We start from the raw sequence: 18,956 nt of genomic DNA, 5'->3' as shown, positions 1-18,956 counted from the left end.
TGACTCTGGATATACTGTTGCTTAGGTCTGTCATTTTATTGATAAATCTCATAAAAAACATTAAAACAGATTTTGCATGCTAATACAAATAATGACCTGAAATTTCTTACAAATAACCAGTTATGATGAATACAAATAATTTAAGAAATGAAGGCCTTTCTCAGGTAAAAAGACATCAGCATTAAATGGCTGCCTTCTCTGCAGTCTGGCTGTATTATTCAAGTTAAATTCAAGTAATAGGAATATTATTCAAGTAAGATGAAAAATTCTACCACATTGATCATTCATTAGTGTGGCAGAAGAACTGTCGTTGGTTTAGAACAGGTATGATCGATGGCAATCAAATCGGTTATTTGTCAAAGGAAGGCAAACAGAAAACTGCTTTCAAGCAAAATTAATCTTGAGTGCCCTGTTTACGTGCTCCTGCTCTCCCTTTAATTTTTTCTTACCTCTTTCTTGAAAAGCTTCACTGGGAATAGAAATATAACTCTGTCCTCGAGATGGAAAGCGATAATGGGACACATTCAGAGTCTTGGGATGCATTTTGGCCAAAGTGTAGTCTGCGTGAGAATCCAAACAATAATATGATAAAATCAATAGCCTTTATTACAACCTTCATGAGTGTGTAGCTTTGCTTTTCTAACAGCTACAGCAAATCTTGATTCTAAAATCCCATATGTTTGCAGAAAATAGAATAAATTCCCTGCAAACAGAATTGCCTTTTGTACCCAAATTAGGGTGTAGGATGCAAAACAGCAGCAAAAGAAAACCTTCTCCTAAAAGGTTTAAACTAGATTCCTCTCCCCAAATTATATTTTTCTAGTATCTATACATTTGCAAGTTCAAAGCACTGAATAAAAGCTCTGGGCAGTATTTCAATTCCCTCCAGAATAGTCTGTGCTGTGCTAAGTCTTCTGTATTGTTTTATTGGGTTCATATGCAATATCATTGCCCAGATAAACTCAAGGACCTCAAGTGCAGTCAGAGATCACAGAATCACAGAATCACAGAATTATAGGGGTTGGAAGGGACCTCTAGAGATCATCGAGTCCAACCCCCCTGCCAAAGCAGGCTCCCTACACCACGTCGCACAGGTAGGCGTCCAGGCGAGTCTTGAATATCTCCAGAGAAGGAGACTCCACCACCTCCCTGGGCAGCCTGTTCCAGTGCTCCGTCACCCTCACTGTAAAGAAGTTCTTGCGCACATTCGTGCGGAACTTCCTATGCTGGAGTTTCAGCCCATTTCCCCTAGTCCTGTCCCCACGCACTACTGAAAAGAGACCAGCCTCGCCACTATAGCTCCCACACCTCAGGTATTTATAAACCTGGATCAAGTCCCCTCTCAGCCTTCTTTTCTCAAGGCTAAACAGACCCAGTTCCCTAAGTCTCTCCTCGTAGGGGAGATGGTCCAGGCCCTTCACCATCTTTGTGGCCCTCCGCTGGACTCTTTCCAAGAGATCCCTGTCTTTTTTGTACTGGGGAGCCCAGAACTGGACACAGTATTCCAGATGAGGCCTCACCAGGGCAGAGTAGAGGGGGAGGATCACCTCCCTTGACCTGCTGGCTACGCTCTTTTTAATGCACCCCAGAATGCCATTGGCCTTTTTGGCTACAAGGGCACACTGCTGGCTCATGGCCAACCTGTCGTCCACCAGGACGCCCAGGTCCTTCTCAGCAGAGCTCCTCTCCAGCAGGTCTTCCCCCAACCTGTACTGGTGTATGCAATTATTTCTACCGAGATGCAAGACTCTACACTTGCTTATGTTAAACCTCATCCGGTTTCTTACTGCCCAGCTCTCCAGTCTGTCCAGGTCTCTCTGAATGGCTGCACAGCCTTCAGGCGTGTCAGCCAATCCTCCCAGCTTCGTGTCATCAGCAAACTTGCTGAGGGTGGCCACTATCCCCTCATCAAGGTCGTTGATGAAGATGTTGAACAAGACTGGACCCAGCACAGACCCCTGGGGGACACCACTAGTCACAGGCCTCCAGCCAGACACCGCACCGCCAATGACAACCCTCTGCACTCTGCCAGTCAGCCAATTCTCGATCCACTTCACCGTCCACTCATCTATCCCATACTTCCTCAGCTTTGTTATAAGGATGTCATGGGGGACCGTATCAAAAGCCTTACTGAAATCAAGGTAGACTACATCTACCGCTCTCCCCCTGTCCACCCAGCTAGTGACATCTTCATAAAGGCCACCAGGTTGGTCGAGCACGACCTCCCCTTGGTGAACCCATGCTGAGTACTCCTGATAACCTCCTTTTCTCCCAGTTGTCTGGAGATGGCATCCAGCACAAGCTGTTCCATCACCTTCCCTGGGACAGAGGTGAGGCTGACTGGCCTATAATTACCCGGGTCATCCTTCTTGCCCTTTTTGAAGACTGGGGTGACAGAGATGATTACCTCTGAACTTTCTGCAGATGAAATGGCATTCAAAAGAGAGAATAATCTGTTCTGATTTCCTCTTAAGTGTTAGCAAAGTGGAGGGGCTGCATGCACAGAAGCATTCAGGAAACCCTGACAGGCCAAACAGAGAGAACAGCTCTGTTAAATCCTACCTGCTATGGATGATGTACCCTCAACAGTAAGAGACATCGAGTTTTCTTCCAGATTGCGCGTCATGTGCACCATCACACTGTCAATAGTTTGAATTAAGCTTCCAAATATGTGAGCAGTCTGGGAGAAGAAGAAAGATAAGGCTCTAAAACAAGAGAAATTGAAGTTCACAGCACAAAGTGCCAAGGTGCCGTGATAAATTCCTTTGTAAGTCATTGTTTGTGTGTCCAAAGTAACAAGTGATTTTCTCCATAACGTTTTCCATATGTAGTGGATAAAACACTATTTCAAATGATGTCACACAAAGTGTGATCTTCTAAAATGTTATGTTTTATAGAGCATCTCTAAAGGACTCTTTGCTCCCACCAGCATTTGTCAATTATATTCAGGACTCAGAAAAATGACATCAAGAACTGAACTGATGATTTTGGCAATATTTTAAGACTTGGATCAGACACTCACTGGAACATGATTTTAAATACACCATAGTCCAGCTTTTCTTTCATCCATATTAGAACATCCCCCAGTGCAAAGCTACATGGGAAGCCTTTATATGTCTCCTAGAAAACAGTCGTCAGAGTGAATGCATGTTTTAATGGGGAAGAAATCTACTTGATTTGATATTTCCTTACACTGTCTATGCTAAATCACACATCTGAATTAACCAAGAAATCAAAGCTCATCTGTCTTACCTCGGGTATTTCAAGCCAGTTGGGTAGCAGCAGAAAGTCCTCAATAACTTTTAAAAACGCCTAAAAGAATGAAATAATATAATTACAATAATTAAAATTATTGCATCTGTTGTGACAACACTGGATCTTAGGGGAAAGAATTTTCCTAGTTTATCTAAACTCACATGACATTAAAACACCTCTTCATCTACAGTTAGATATTTCATCAGCACCGCATGTAAATTTGGGCTCCATCAGCTGTTATGTTTGATTATTTTCTGCTTTTGCACTTTAATGTTTTTGAGGTCAAGATCCATCATGATGGGCACTGTTTGTGATACAGACTCTGTCCTAAGGAGTCTTGCTAACAGAGATAAATACAAGGAGAGGGTGAGGGAGACAGAAATTAATGACCAAAAAGTCAAAGGAATTATCACATTCCTGCTTAAACACGTCTTTCATATGCCTTGAAACATCAACTGAATGTAAGTCTCATTCAGAAACATAGAAGAAAGCAGCAAGAGTGTATTATGAGCATGTTTTTTAAGCAGTGAAACACAGGGCAGTAGCAGAGTTTTTCTATAACCTTATACCTCTAGCAACTGCAAGCTCTGTGCTGCCCCTCTGAAGCACTGAGCGTGGCATGCACAGTTAACCTCAAAGACAAGACTGAGCCTAACTATCAGTCAGACAAGTGACACAGTCTGTGTGTATGAACAGAACTCTGATGTTTATTTCCCAAAACAGATTTGCTAAGGATAATCACGTCCCACATTTCTGTCTGCACATTACTTTCGCAACACACAAAGCAACAGATAGAATGAGCAACCAAGTCACAACTGAAATGATGTGGGCAGCAGGTGTGACATCTGACAGGTTCCATTTTCAAATTAGAGCCCACACAGAATTTTCAGCAAAACAAAGGAAACAATGAATTAGAGATTTTTAGAGAGATTTTTGCTCTGTATTAAGTTGTGATTCACAAAGGACAAGCTTTACATTTTGCAAATGTTAAACCTTTAACACAATCCATCAGAAGCTGCCTGTGTGGTTTTAGAAGCACTGATTTATACTGTTGGTCCAAGTAAATAATCCTCATCACCCTGGTATTACCCACAGGCTTAAAGAAACAATCCCTGGTAAGGCCAGAGCTGATAGTTACAATAATAGTTTTTTAGCCTGCTGAAATCAGGGAATTTGCTGCCCATCATTTTACAGAAGGTGAACTTGATGTTAGCAAAAAGGGCCCCTTGTCATCAGTACAGACTGCAGAAAATGCCCTATAGTATGTATGTCATACACTGAACACACAGCTGAAAAATTAATTAGAAATTCTTTTCTTCTTTTCTATTTTCTTTTCAACTAAATCTTTAATGTTCAGTCATGATTCCAAATATCTATGAAACCCAAGCATTAAATAACATCCCCAAGAACTAATGAACTGTTCTCTCTGGTTGAAGCTCACTGTCTGCTGTTCTCTATAACAGCTGCTGCTTACTTCATACACGTACTCTGCAATCTGCAATAACTTTGTAGTTGCATTCCATATTCTGCCTGCTGGGGAAATTTGAGTGTTATCTGGATGCACACACAGATTTTAGAGGTTTACCTCTGTCAGGCTTAGAGCAGTATTTTCTGACAAGGATTTGTTGGGCAAGCTGAATGAGACGTTCTCCAGGTATTCCAGCAGGATGTCAGAGGAGTGGAAGTTGCCTCTCTCTTTGGTTAGATTAGTTATGATGGGATGATAGGCATTTGTAGACAGCTGCAAGAGAGAGATATAACTCACCAGCTCATTCCAAACAGCAGGTGCCATTTGTGATGTTAGCCCAAAAGGGAGCTAAGGGACAGTTTTCAGCTCTCCAGGAATCATTGTAGCATTTCTAAGCGATGCAACCTTGGGGCTACTCATAAGCATTTCCCAGGCCATAATGTCTGGGTTGAACATTTCTCTTCCTAGCACACAACAGAACCTGGTACTGGGGGTGGAGGGTTGTTTTTTTGTTTATTTATTATTCCTGTGTTTTTTTCTGTATTTTGAGGCATAGCAGACTGCTGTGATTACACACAGGAAGTTATGTAGACCAAGGGAAAAAGGAAAGCATGTGAACAAACAGATAGGATACTCAGAATTTACATGTACAGGTTTGTTTGTTCATTACTGTAAAATGTAGGCCAGTAATTCTGTATTAATAACAAACTCTGATATTTTAGAAGAGAATTATGAGGACTGTCTTACCACAGGTTTTGGGGTAGTTGTCATCGTAGACCATGAAAGGGTTGAAGAGAGCAAAAATTGCACACCTAGAGAAAATTCATACAGAAAGGAGTTAAATTTGTTTAGGAAAAAATAACTTTAAAAATCTCCATATCTTATCAAGAACAAAAAACATACTGTGGGCACTTCTGGCAAGTTCCTGTGTGGCCTAGTTATATTTCTATATATAAGATTATTCAGTACAGGGACTGAGAAGATGCAGACATTGAAAACAATCAGAATACCATCAACCATGGTTTCCAAATGCTAATGTTGTCCAAATAAGTATTTATGTCTTGAGACTAAATCATTTGAGTGGCAAATAAAATAGTGCAAATTCAGAAAGTCTGTAATAAAAACTCAAAAATCAATGAAAAACTCTTCAAAAATTTAGACTTCATACACATGGTACTTCTCTAAACACGTATGGATGGTTGGGTTAACTTGAAAGCACCTATTGCACTTGAATTTAGCAGCGTAGCATTCTGCCCTAAATCAAGGAATGTGTTTTATGGCGTCTTTGAGTTGGATTCTGTTGTGGTAACCCCAGGTCGTTGTGAAAGATAAAACAGTCAGATGCTAGAACTGTGTTTCCAACACGACCGAAACATTATAAACTTAATAAAACATTTTAATGTATTTATTTAGATTTTCAAACATGGAATAAAAATTTGTACTATTTCCTACCTTAAATGAATTATCTGAGAATGTTTGAAGACGTCTGTAAGAATCCCTTCATAAAGCATAAAACTCGAGCATGATTTCTGTCTTTTGTGTTGCACAGCACATGGTCTGCTTCATTATACACCAGATATAGGGTTTTCTTTTCAGTGGTTTCAACTCTACTTTATCTGTTCTGTATTTTTCCTAATGTATTACATATGTAAGTTACTTGCCATTATCAAACCTGGATGTCACAAATGCACACATTCTCATTTACAGGTTTGCACCTGTGCTGTGCTACTCAATGAATGTCCATTGTGAAAATCACTCCCATGGGTTTAAAAGCACACGAGTAATTGAGAGTAACTGTGTTAGCTCTCAGTAACCTAATAAGAATTAATGAAAATAAAGAAGCCACCAATGAAGCCAAATGTTCCAGATGCCCCACAGCTTTATTCCTGAGAGGGACATTTTCTGATTGCTGCTCACACATGAACACCTGATAGCAACAGCCCTTCTTGTACTGAAGATTTATTATGAATATCTGTAGCATGGCTGACATATTTCTGGCCACTGTCTTCTACATTTTTGTTCAAATCCTGATTCTTTTTTTTTAATTTATATTAAGTTTTAGCTCGTATCTCTCTGGTTTAGTTCACAAACCTACGTGAGTTACTAAATCTTTGTTGTTCCAGGAACTGGAGAGATAAGCGTTATTATCCACATCTGTTGGAATACGCTGAGTTCTCTCTAAGATTACACAAGAGTGTTAGAAATCTGGAGTCAATATTTCTTAATAGCGTTCTGCCTCAAGACTAATTATTGCTCTTCTTCACTTGATCCCAGGGGATGTAAAAATGGCTGCAGACTTCTGATCTTGGTAAACTTTTTTTACATTTTCAAGGAAATAGAAGCCCAGATGAAAACACTGCATAGCCAAAGGCAGCTGAATGTTTCAGTGCCTTTCATAACTGCTTTTGTTCTGCCTCTGAAAAAAACTACATTAAATAGCTGGAAGATATGAATACAAATCCTATGCAGTAATCATTTGTAAGACAGTATCTTCACAGAACATGACTTATGGCAGTAAGAGTGCACATACTCACCAATAGCAGCTGTAAAGTACTGCTCAATTTCATTGGGGGTGAGTGCCCTTTCCCATATAATGAATTCATCAAATGCTCCATTCACGTAGCGCTTCGTTTGATCCCCTTCTGTTCCAGTCAGCAGATTTGCACTGGGGTCTCCATAATCATAGAAAACTTTCCCATCTGGATCAGTTGTGCTTAGAGTTCCATTGACGTAGACCTTCAATCCTTCTCTTGATTTCCAAGTGAAGAGAATGTGAGTCCAGTAAGGACCTACAAAACAGTAAGTCACAGCAAAAATCTATGAATCATTTCCATTTGGAGCCTCACCTATTCTGTAAGTTTTTGCTGACTTGTGCAATGCTATAGAGCTGCATAGGAAGTGCTAAAAGTGAATTATGGAATGCTGATGTCATTTATATTAATCTTTATACACATGGGGAAGCCCATACTTTGGCAGAACGCCTGTTAGCTTTTGTCTGAACTCTTACTGAGGCTCTCTGCAGTTCCATAAATTACACTTGCTAAATACTATTGGCCAAGGCTTGAAGTCTCTTCAATACTGTCCCAAAATTCAATTCAGAACTTCATAAAGACCGCAAGAACTGGAGAGCAGACATACAGACTAATTAAAGCTGCCACACTTCCTTTGTTACAGTTCAAAGGCTGAAAACATTTTTAATTGGATTGAATAACCCACACTAAGCTAATTTTATGCCTACATTTTCCTGAAGATGTGCTTGTGCCGTGACATCTCACTACAAGAACAATGAAATTTCATAATTTCATAAAGAAATGAATGAAATTTTTTAAAAAAATAAATAAAAATAAAAATGTGTTAAACTGACCTGGTGGACTAAAACTTGCTTTCCACTTCATCATTGCATTCCCACGGGTGTAAAATTCTACCGAACCTTCACCTTCACTTGAACAGATTTTGAAGCCACTGGAAATCACTTGACCACCAGAGGCAGGAGGAAACTTTGTCTGCTGGTCTTGAGTCTTCCAGAAAAAGGAAAACGTTACTCCTGATGGAAGGAAGCAAGAGTGGATTTTTAATGAAAATCTTCCACCTTCGCTGTGCTTTATGATGCTCGAGTAACTTCATGAGGTGCTGACAAAGTGAACACTAAAGTAACTTCTCATTGTGCTGAAAGAATGTTCTTGTGCTATAAAAACAGATTATTCTGAATATTACAATATACTATGGATGTAGAAATAATATGACTTGCAGATATTTTTTACTTCCTAGTGATATGAAAAAACATATTGGAGGATACTGTGTGTATCTGACAGTATGTCTGCAGTGGGATGATGAATTCTCTTTTCCAGTGCTCTCATGTAATAGAAAAGGTATCTTCTCTCTGAGTTTCTCATTCTTTCTTAGAAAGTTAATGCATAGCTAAAAAAAACACAGGAATCCTATTTCACATTTGAAGAATGGCTTAAATCAATAAAAGCAAGAAAATTCAGTGTTAGCAACAGTGTTTAAGCTTAGGGACTTCTGGAGGTCATGTATGGAAGCAGTGGTAGTAAGTTCTGGGTTTTTACTTTGGCTAAATTTTGAGTCTCTAGTGAAGGTATTGATAGTGACTGGTTTATGCTAATGTTGATAGTTGCACGCAGTTCTAATGTTCTTATATAATCTGATCGGTGCACCATTGTAACACCAGTCATTTTGTGATCCTTACCCAAAAAGAAGGAAGGGAAGAGAACAGATGGAAGAGATTTAGGTACCTGTGGGTATGGACAAATGGATTCCAAGAAACCAGAAACTTTAAATAATTGTCTCCAGAAATAAGTTTGCCCGAGGCCTTCTGAAGGTACGCAGTGTCTTTCCTTTATTTCTGTGCCCATGACTGTTCTGTTTGAGCAAACCCTCACTTACTGCAACTTAGGACCACCCTGCTATGCTGTTGTTGCTGTGCTTTTCATTGCATTACATGCATTTTCATCAATCACCACTCAATTGTTTTACCAGCCAATGAAGAAAAGTGTCAAGCTAGAATTTTAGAGGATTCATTACATTTCATTAGAGGGTTAATTACATTATTATTGAATTACATCAGTTGATAACAAAAGATAATATTAATAGATTAGTTTACTAACCTTCAGGTCCACAAACTTCTGGGTTACTAATGCAAGAGTTTTGATATCTTCCAAAGAAGAGGAAGGTAACTCCTTTCTTTTCAGTAACGTAAATTCCTTTGTTCACCATTCCTTCTACAATGTCTAAAGGAAAAGTAAGACTTAGCAGGTTTGTACAATTCCTTAATCTTTTTTCACCTACAGTTTTCTTTGTTGCTGTTGGTTGGTTCTGTGTTGTTATATTTTTTTCATTTATCAAAAGGAAAGTTTTGTGATCAAAATCCGCTTTCCATTGTACATATATAAGTATACTTGACAGTCTATATTTAAAAGACATGAAAATATCTTTTTTGAACATGTTTTGGTATGAATGACACCGTATATGACTCATAAATCTACTCCTTTGTCTAACATGGACAGTGATTATTTATTTTGTGAATTAACTTGTGTTCTCTGCTTCAAAAAGCACTGTTTATTCATTCCCTAATAACCAAATCATGCGAGGCATCCGAATACTTCAAAAAGCCTGACACACATTTACCATAGGAAACCTCACTGAGATCTGGGAGTCCAGCTGGTTGCAATAGGAGTTCTGCAGTGGTTTTGAAGATTCAGTACCTGGGTTTTAAAACCCTTCTCTGTAACTTCTTCTGACAAAAAAATAAGTCTTAGGGAAAGAGCTGCTGTAAGGGTGTACAGTGACAATAACCTGTGCTCCCACAGCTGACCCAACACTTGCCTCAGCTGATTAATCAGAGGTTCAGGCTGTGATTACCAATTTCCCATACAAAAGGAAACATCAGCAATGAGGAGGTATCTTCTCTGAAGTGCAGGAATCATCAGTTAGGTGCTGCTTGATATTTGAATGAGATTGTAATGGAAATAAGAAGCTCACAAAATGGTCTAATACACCATAGGGGTAAGCAAGGAGTCATCAAAACAGATGAATATTAATCCAGACAGAATAAATACCATAAAGTATTGCATCCCTGTTTCCACTGCATTTTCTTTGCCGTTTTAATGTTCGTACCGAATGCATCTTACTACATGACAACTATGCAGAAGTTCTGTAAAGCAGATAAATGAGGACTGGAAGGGATTGGGGTCATTTGACATTCATTATAGAGTTTGCTTCTCCAGACAGAAAAACAGTGGGTTTATCATTCTAATATAGGCTTCGTAGCATCCAAATGACTGTTCTACCATTTTCATCCTTCTCCTTACATTAGATTTTCCAATGACTAGATGTGAGCTGATACTTAATCTTTAAGTGGACAACAGGTCAGATGTCAACTGCACAAGTATAAACCTCAAGTGACTTCTGCAAGTGACTTTGGTTACATTCATTTAGTTTCCAGTCTGTCAGGTTTCTGCATAAAGTGCTGTCATTTTCTGTTCTTTAATGTGCTACCACGTTGATGGGGGGGGAAAAAGAGTCATTAAAAGACTACATATCTAAGATTTGTGCTAGCTTAATTATCATTATTAATATGTTAATTCAACATGTAATAATTGACAAGATTACTTCCAGGGCTTGCAAATTGACTTGCATTTGCCTTTCTTAATGTGTCCTTTAAAAAATGAGTATGAAGTGATGACAAATAGGTTTTTTTGTGGGTTTTTTTTATGTCAAGGTTAAAAGAAAAAAATAGATAAGCATTTGTTCTGACGTGATTCATTGAAATGTCATCTGTTTCCCAGTACACCAAGTAAGAAAAAATATTTTAGGCTTTTGAGAGCTACTTGGGACTTGAGATCTTCCATGCACTGTTTATTGAGGGGATGCCATTTCTAGTAATTCAGAGTAATTCTGGTAACGTTTTAGCAATAGCTTTTCAGTTTTCGTGAATGTAAATATAGATCTTTACTGAGCAACTGAACCAAAACTCAACTTTGAGTACAGTGTTCCAAGAACCCTCCAAGCCTGACAAATGCACAACAACAAAAAAATGTAAATCCTCACCTACAGTTGCAGAGAAGTTAGAGTAGGCAGAGTCATTGGTATATACAAAGGTAGAGTTATGGGAAGGAAGCACAGTGAAGTTGTGGATTCTTAGAGCTGGGTGAAACAACAAAAAAAATAAGCAAATAAGAAAAACAATGAATAAACACAATAGTAACGATTTGACCAGTTCATATCTCTCAACTTAGATCATAAATGTTGGGCAGTGGCCTTTAAACTGTCATATAACCATGTCTCACCAACAATATGTATGTGAATGCTGTGTCCCTTTACTACACAATTTAAATATAGTATCACTGAGACCATTTTTCTTCCTTGCAGGAATACAAGAGGAAAAATACAACAATACTACTGCACTTGGTGAAGGGCTCTGAATACAATCAGGTCAGTCATAAACTCTCCTTATTTCAAACATCATTATGTGGTGAAAAAGTTATGGTGACTCAAATCACATGTTCACTTCTGGATTTCCCCAGTGCTTGAGATACATGGATATATTGGAGCAAGTCCCATGAAGGGCCACAAAGATGATGAAGGGATTGGAGCATCGGGGGTAATGCCAGACCCTCCTCAGTGGTATCTAGTGAATAGATAAGAATCTATGGGAACAAGTTGAAACATGGGAAATGCCATTTAAACGTATACTTTTTATCTGTAAATGTTTTAATGAAAGATTACAAGGATCAGGTGCTGGAGTAGCTTGCTCAGAGGAATTGTTGTGTCTCCATCCTTGGAGATATTCAAAACCTTATGGGACATGGACAGCCATTGACAAATAGACTGTCAGGTCTGAAACGACAGCAGCAGCACTTGTTTGTATCTAGAGCCATTCCACCTGTATAGTTCTGGGAGCTATCAAGTTAATTTAGGTATCTAACAATATATTTTTTTTTCCCCTCCCCATTTTGATAATTCAAGAGTATCTTTCACACTAATTGTTTACCCTGGGTGGGTAAACAGAGCTTGATGGAGAGCCTGTGTAAGTAAATAGATGTACTGATTTGGGATTTAGACCATCTGGGCTCACAGGGGGGGAAAAAAATCATTGAGTGCTCAAAAATATAAAATCCCTCAAGAAAATGTGTGGCAAACCAGGGGTGAGGTGAAAACCTGGACATGGCCACATTCTTTTATTTGATGTTTTTCAAGTTGGATGTTTCCCTTCAATTCCTTTTACTGCTTTTATTTCTGAGATAACTGAAAAAATAATTTACTGACACTGCCTCGTACAACACAAATACATTGAGAGATATAAATCTGGCTTCACACACAATGACTTCAACAAATAAAATGGATTAACGTGACGGACAGACTATGATGCTTCAAGTGTTTAAGAGAGGAAACATGGAATGAAAATAATTGCATGAAATTATGATGAGTGGGAAAAAACAAGACCGGCATAATAGAAGAGTTGTTTAATCAGAATGGTATCAAAACCTGGCAAATTGTTACCTGCATTAGATTGCAACAATTAAACTTTTCTTGTGTATTGAATTCAAACATCAGAGAGATACATAAAACTTCTCCTGTAGGCAGTTGTAAAAAAGAATTGGACTGCAGAGAAAAAGATTTTTGGCCACCACATATTGAGACAAAGTCCTCCAAATCTCCTTTTTTTTGTTTCCTTTCCCCAACAGGATCATACAGCAGGCTCATTTGTAATGTTATTTAACACATAACAGGATTCAAAGACAGCTATTCATGTAAGCCAGTCTTAGTCTTCTTTGTGGGATCAGGAACTTCATATATCCTAATTTCACTCTTCCACGCTACCACTAAAAAGATTTCTGATTTTTGCTGCAATGATGAGATTTAACAAGTTTAAATTCTTGTTTAAATCTCTTGCTGTCATATTTCTGTATAAGAATACAATGGCCACTGCACTGATAGTGCTGCAGCTGTTCTTCACTGGTACAAAAGTTTAGCTCAATGGCCAAGGATGTCAGCACAGTGTGGTAAGTGCTGGGGATATATATGTATGAATATCAACCCAACTTGCAACTGACTATAAAGTCTCAAGGGAAAACAGTTCTAATATGGAAACTACTAAGGGGCTTTTGAGCCTCAGAAGGGAGCAGAGTATAGCTGAAAATTGTTCCTGAAAGGTGTGACCCTACAGGCTCATAATGCAGCAGTGGGATGTTGTGGTTCTGCCAAAACTCCATCAGTTACATCACTTGCACATCCCTGGGAAATCATCTCCTATTTTCAGAACATCAAAAGCAGAAAACTGCTGAAACCAACCGTTCTAATATCATTTCTTCTGAGTTCTGGCAGTTCTGACAGCTGACTCTTCCCTTTTGCTTTACCAAGTCTTTCAAGAATTTGCTCAACTGGGGGGAAAAAAAGCCCAAACACACAGAGCAACAACTGCTATAATAGGGCTTTTAAAGAAGTATCAGAAATATAGAAATGATTAAGAAGTATACAGATAAGAGCCTTGTGCTTCTCTTTCTATGGACACTAAATGTGATTTTCAAAAATGCCTGTAGGGTTTAGGCATTGAACTACTTAACATGGAGTTAAAAAGAACCAGGCATTTTCACTGCTGGCATAGCCAAGATCTCAGTTGCTGAGCTTATTTAGTGCATGTTATGCATGTACGAAGTCAGCTAATAACCATGTTGTTTCAGTGACTCTCTGGATCGTGAAAAATTTCTCTTTATAACCTTAACAATGCATAGACAGCCCGCAGAATGTCTGAGAATACTCTGCAAAAATCAGCTCTCAAATATAATCTCACTTGGACTTGGAAACATTGCAGAAACATTAACTTAAAGTCTCGGCTGTTGCGGTAAAAAAGCTGACTGCTCTCATTTCTCCTGCTTGCTGTCTACTTACAGACTGCACAAATACTTATGTTACTTATGTTATTGCCACTGTCAATGAATCCTTTGTCTACCTCCATTCGTATCCCGAAACTCATGAATTCCATCCACGTCTTCCAGCGGCCAGTAATGGGAAGCTGATGAAAAAACTTTGAACCCTTTCAAAGAAACAGATGAAGAAGGTGTTATATTCCTTTCTTGGACCTTAGTTTAGCAAGTTTCCACAAAGAAGAACAATAGAGGAGGTCAAGAGGTCAATTAAAACAAGATATATAATATAAATCAAACTTGATGTCTCCAGGTAATGCACACAGTGACTGAGCATTTAGCAGAAATATATGCTTTAATGGAAGGAATTTTATCTTCCCTAAGAGAAGCAGTTCTAGATTGCTCAGCTACACGGTGGGGGGGGGTGTTTGTGGCCTTTGTTTTCCTAAGCATCCTCCTTAGCACCAGAAATGCTGACAAAAGCAGAACATCTGCTGGTTTGGACTGGCAGATTTAGCTGTAAAGCCCAATTGATGTGAGTAAGAACAGATTTTAGGAGCTGTGACTACTCAAACCTGAGCAGAACTGGGCTGTCCAATGCAATCAGATTTTGTGTTAATGTGACGTCCATTCTAAAGGTATAGCAATAATAATGTAGGAAGATATGGACTTTCTAGTCCAAACCAAGGAGCTATGAACTCTTGTGATGTCTCATCCTCATAGTATAGTTTCAGAGCTGCAATGTGGATAGGAACCTGAGACTGAATGAGAGCACAAAACTGACAGAATTCCTAGACATCACAGTAAACAGTCATAGATGTGAAGGCACAAAACTATATGAAGCTTTGATTTTGTGAGAATGAATGAACTACTCTGATTCCCTTCCAAATGGAATAGTACCAAAGATACCTAACAGACTGTTCCTAATTGATCAGAAACTACAATTGGCCAACCTAACTAGGAGTGTTTGCTGTTGACATAGAGGTTTTCCCACACAAAGGGAACATGAGTGTGAATAGATGAGATAGGGATGTGTTTAGAGAAATGGAGGAGGTTCTGTGGTGACATTTCCTTTGGATGCTTGAAAAATACAAAGAAAAGCATAGTTGCTAATGAAAGGAGGGAGCTACTGGCAAGGTAGAAGAATAATGGCAAAGAATAAGCATGCACAAAGCCAAATCTGAGAATTCCAGGCAGTTCAAGTCAACTGAGCTGTGTGTGGAAAGGCATGCTGAGGAAGGAGGGTGTAGGAACAAGCTTTCATTTACATAAGCTAAATCTGGGTATGTGCTCAGTTCTGTCTTCAAAGAGAACATTCTAGCTCTTGCAAAAGAAACTAAAGTGATGAATTCCTGTGATATTAAGAGAATCAACATAGGCAACCTGTGCTGAAGGACCTCCATACAACCCTCAAAATGTCTATTTTGCAGAGCACAGAACGTGCCTGCTGTTTCACAGTGTGCTTATCTGCAAATAACTCTAGCTTCCAATAACGTTTACAGAAATTAACAGAAATACATTTACAGAAATAAACAGAAATGTTAGAAAAATAGAGCAAAACAGAGGAAAATAGGCAAGCAAGAAAAGTCTCTAGAAAGAAATGAAGTGATACCAGAAACTGTATCTTGATATGGCATGAGAGCTTTATTAATGGCAGTAGAGCAGTTGGTATCAAACAGATTCCGAAGGAGAAGCTCCTAAGAGCCTTACATTTTCAGACTAGGAAAAAGGGCAAAGAATATGGGAAAGCAACCAGAGATGCAGCAAAGAAATGAATTGCTGAGAGCCATGCGGCACACCAGTGACCTTCCTAGCTGCCAGTTCTGAACTATATAAAGCCATGCTGCTATCCCACTTGCAGCCAGTCAGCCTTAAGAAAACTTCTGAAAACAAATACCTATTGCTTTGAATTCAGCTTATGTGTGTAAAGGTCTCTCAGTAGATAACGACGATTGGGCCAAAAGCGCTTCTGAATTGATTACAGCCTCTACAAATTCAGAAGACATTGCTCTCAGCTACATACCCCCATAGAGATTGTGCTACAAACGAATGTCATATAGCTTGCCCCATCTCACTGAGGGAGACCTTTTCTCCCTTACTGGTTCTACTGGCCAGAAGTCTGTCATCCTTATCGATAGGAAAAGAGATGGTATTTCTTAGTTTGAATGAATAACTGGTCTGAAGTTACTGCAGTAGCAGACAACACAACTCTCTGCATCACACTGTATTTTATTTTGAGCGTAATTATATATTGTGGAAACTTGACAGCATGAAGCAATGCATGAATTGTAAAGCAGTAAAACTGTACTTGTACACCACCATGAGGCTTGATGTTATACTATTTATATAAACAGAAGGATTCAAGCAGTTACACACACAGACCCCAAATAAGCTTTGAGTGAGACTATCTGCATTGAAAACAGATGAGAGATCTCTAAAACACTCTAGAACTGATTTTAACTGGAGTGTGATGGTCAGGAGGAGGGTAGGTCACTTGATGCTGCAGCAAAGTACACAAACCAGCACATCTAACTGTAAATCAAAGAATTATAATATTGAACACCAAGAGAGAAAAACAGCCTGTGTAGAAATCCAGTTCAGAAAGCATGCTGTAAAAGGTAATAATAAGCACTGTATAGGGAGATTCCCTATCGAATACGAGCCATTTTTCTTCAAACATGCTTCTATACAGATGTTTAGCAGATAGGCTATTTGTACTGCCAGGACAGTCTGATACTTTGATAATTCAATCTATTGTATTTGTACTAAAAAGCTGACATTCAAATGTGGGATCACTGATACTTGGAGCTACTAAACCAATGGAAAATATAAAGCAAGAAAGCAATGTATAGCACACATGCATTTATAAAAGCACAGTGTAATAAAATATAAGTAAAACATTCCTTACCTGGATGTTCGAGTAGCTGGGAATAGTTCCCATGCACCTGCACATAAAACATTTTATAATGAGACATGGTGAGGCAAAACTTGCTAAGAGGAATCCAAATATACGTCAGTGCCGACCGTATTCAGAACATTACCTGATGTTTGAACTGAAATAAAATCAGCAAAGAATAATGACAGCAAAGCAGAGATAATAAATTCTTCATCGTCTGTTTAAGGTTAGGAGTTCAACTGAGATCGAATTCCTGCTAGATTTCAATCATAAGTTTTCCTCAGCTACTTTTGGTATTAAAAGGGACATTTTCCGTGTGGGTTCAAGAAGTCTGTTCCTCCAGTGATGGTAAAATATCCTTCCGACCCTTTAAGTAGTATTTCCTCGCTTCACGCTTTGATCTCTTCATTTAACCATAAATAAATTACTGTGATTATGGAAAAAATTGAAAGCAACGTGCATCAGATCCGAAAGTTGTACCGTCCCGTGGAAAGAAGTCAAATATTTCTGTTAGACTCTGTGCCAAAAAAGAAAAGATCTTGTTTTCAACTTTCTTCCTATGGTTGTCTTTTCCTTTCAATTACTTTCACGTTGTCAGAGATCCGAAGGCAGTTTTGGTTTTGCTAGCAAGTAAATGTACTTCCTTATAGCGCATAAAGCGTGTTGTGAGCTCTCACTCTGCCTGGGAAATGAACTGAAAAGACTTGCTAACTCCTCGCTTGTCCAGCTCACGTTTGCACCTCCATCCCAGATCTTTTTGGGTGGAGAGCAAGTCTGAGTGATGTCATGCTTTCTCCTCAAACTTTGTCCCATTCTGGTACTCTATTTATATCACGTTGCTGCTGTCTCTTTTCTGGGTCCTAACACCAGCCAGCTAGGAACAAGTGGAAACAAGTTAATGTGCCTCAGCCCTCAGCAAACAGATTAAAGAGATTACAGCTTTTAGCAATCTGCACATTCAGAGAAGAATCAAAGCCAGACCAATTGTTTCTAATTCAAATGTTTAAGAACAATATAACAGATTTTGGACAAGAGTCTCTTAAGGAAAGCTAAGAGCTATTCATCAAAACAACAGGCTGCATTTGTTTAAAGGAACATGACCTTTATAGAAAATACCGCTTTAAATCACAGTGCACTGAGAGATTAATATTAGTGTGTACCTGTCAAGGAGGGCAAACTGCAGCATTAAGCCATGCCACTGATTTTCTCAAAGATGCACAGCAGAGCTAGTGAAACAACCAGGAAATCCCTTCTGTAAGAGCCACGGTAATGTCATTATTTTTATCAAAACATGATCACGTTTTTTTAATTAAACATACATGTCTCCCAAATTTGAACCTGCCTTCAGCCCCTGGCACTCAGTCAGCGAAGCTCTGTATACACAGCAATCAACGCACACACGAGATGCAGATCTGCGGCACAGGGACTACACATGCCTGTTTCCACATGTGCCCACAAGGGCATTAGCAATTCCCCTTACCCACCTATTTTGTGGCTCTTGGTCTCATCTCTTCAGATGCCCTTGTCAGCCTATAATGGCTTGGTTCCTCTTCTCAGCTCTACTCCTTCCATAGCATTTACCTTCTTTCTTACTCGTGCTCTTCTTAATCACAGCATTTGCACCAAACTCTTGAGTAGAGCCAGATTTTTTGGTTTTGGTTTGTTTTTGTTTCTATTGACCCTTTCCATAAAGGTTCTGTATTTGGAAGCCCAGCACGCTGGCCTGGTGACTTTAGCCAGCTGGTTCCCCAGCATTATAACTGAGCTGCTGAGTATTCTGGTGGTAACTCCTTGCCATGAACTGAGTAGATGGAACTTCAGAGTTGAAGGATTAAAGGGACTTTATTGAATTCAGGATGCTGCAAGATACGTATATGGCACGAATTGCCTTATGCTACCCAGATTAAATGTTATGAATCTTCAGTATCACCCAAATATTCATCTTTGGTTTGTA

At 39.0% G+C, this 18,956-nt stretch overlaps 1 protein-coding gene across 1 annotated transcript in view; it reads right to left on the bottom strand.

Annotated features, from left to right (window-relative positions):
- The window catches only part of ADGRD1 (adhesion G protein-coupled receptor D1), a 110,744-nt gene extending 92,969 nt beyond the window's left edge, over window positions 1-17,775 (bottom strand). Inside the window, exons 1-11 of the mRNA XM_072351036.1 lie at window positions 17,148-17,775; window positions 17,015-17,051; window positions 14,193-14,276; window positions 9,349-9,471; window positions 8,088-8,267; window positions 7,258-7,512; window positions 5,471-5,535; window positions 4,841-4,996; window positions 3,253-3,312; window positions 2,563-2,680; window positions 450-560 (exon numbers count right to left, since the gene is read on the bottom strand). Of these exons, the coding sequence (XP_072207137.1) occupies window positions 450-560; window positions 2,563-2,680; window positions 3,253-3,312; window positions 4,841-4,996; window positions 5,471-5,535; window positions 7,258-7,512; window positions 8,088-8,267; window positions 9,349-9,471; window positions 14,193-14,276; window positions 17,015-17,051; window positions 17,148-17,216 (1,258 nt within the window). The 5' untranslated portion in view covers window positions 17,217-17,775. The remainder of the gene's footprint in view (window positions 1-449; window positions 561-2,562; window positions 2,681-3,252; window positions 3,313-4,840; window positions 4,997-5,470; window positions 5,536-7,257; window positions 7,513-8,087; window positions 8,268-9,348; window positions 9,472-14,192; window positions 14,277-17,014; window positions 17,052-17,147) is intronic.
- Between the last annotated feature and the right edge of the window lie 1,181 nt (window positions 17,776-18,956).

The sequence above is a fragment of the Excalfactoria chinensis genome, chromosome 16, assembly GCF_039878825.1.
Source record: "Excalfactoria chinensis isolate bCotChi1 chromosome 16, bCotChi1.hap2, whole genome shotgun sequence".
NCBI lineage: Eukaryota > Metazoa > Chordata > Aves > Galliformes > Phasianidae > Excalfactoria > Excalfactoria chinensis.
This window is presented reverse-complemented; position numbering and strand designations above follow the sequence as displayed.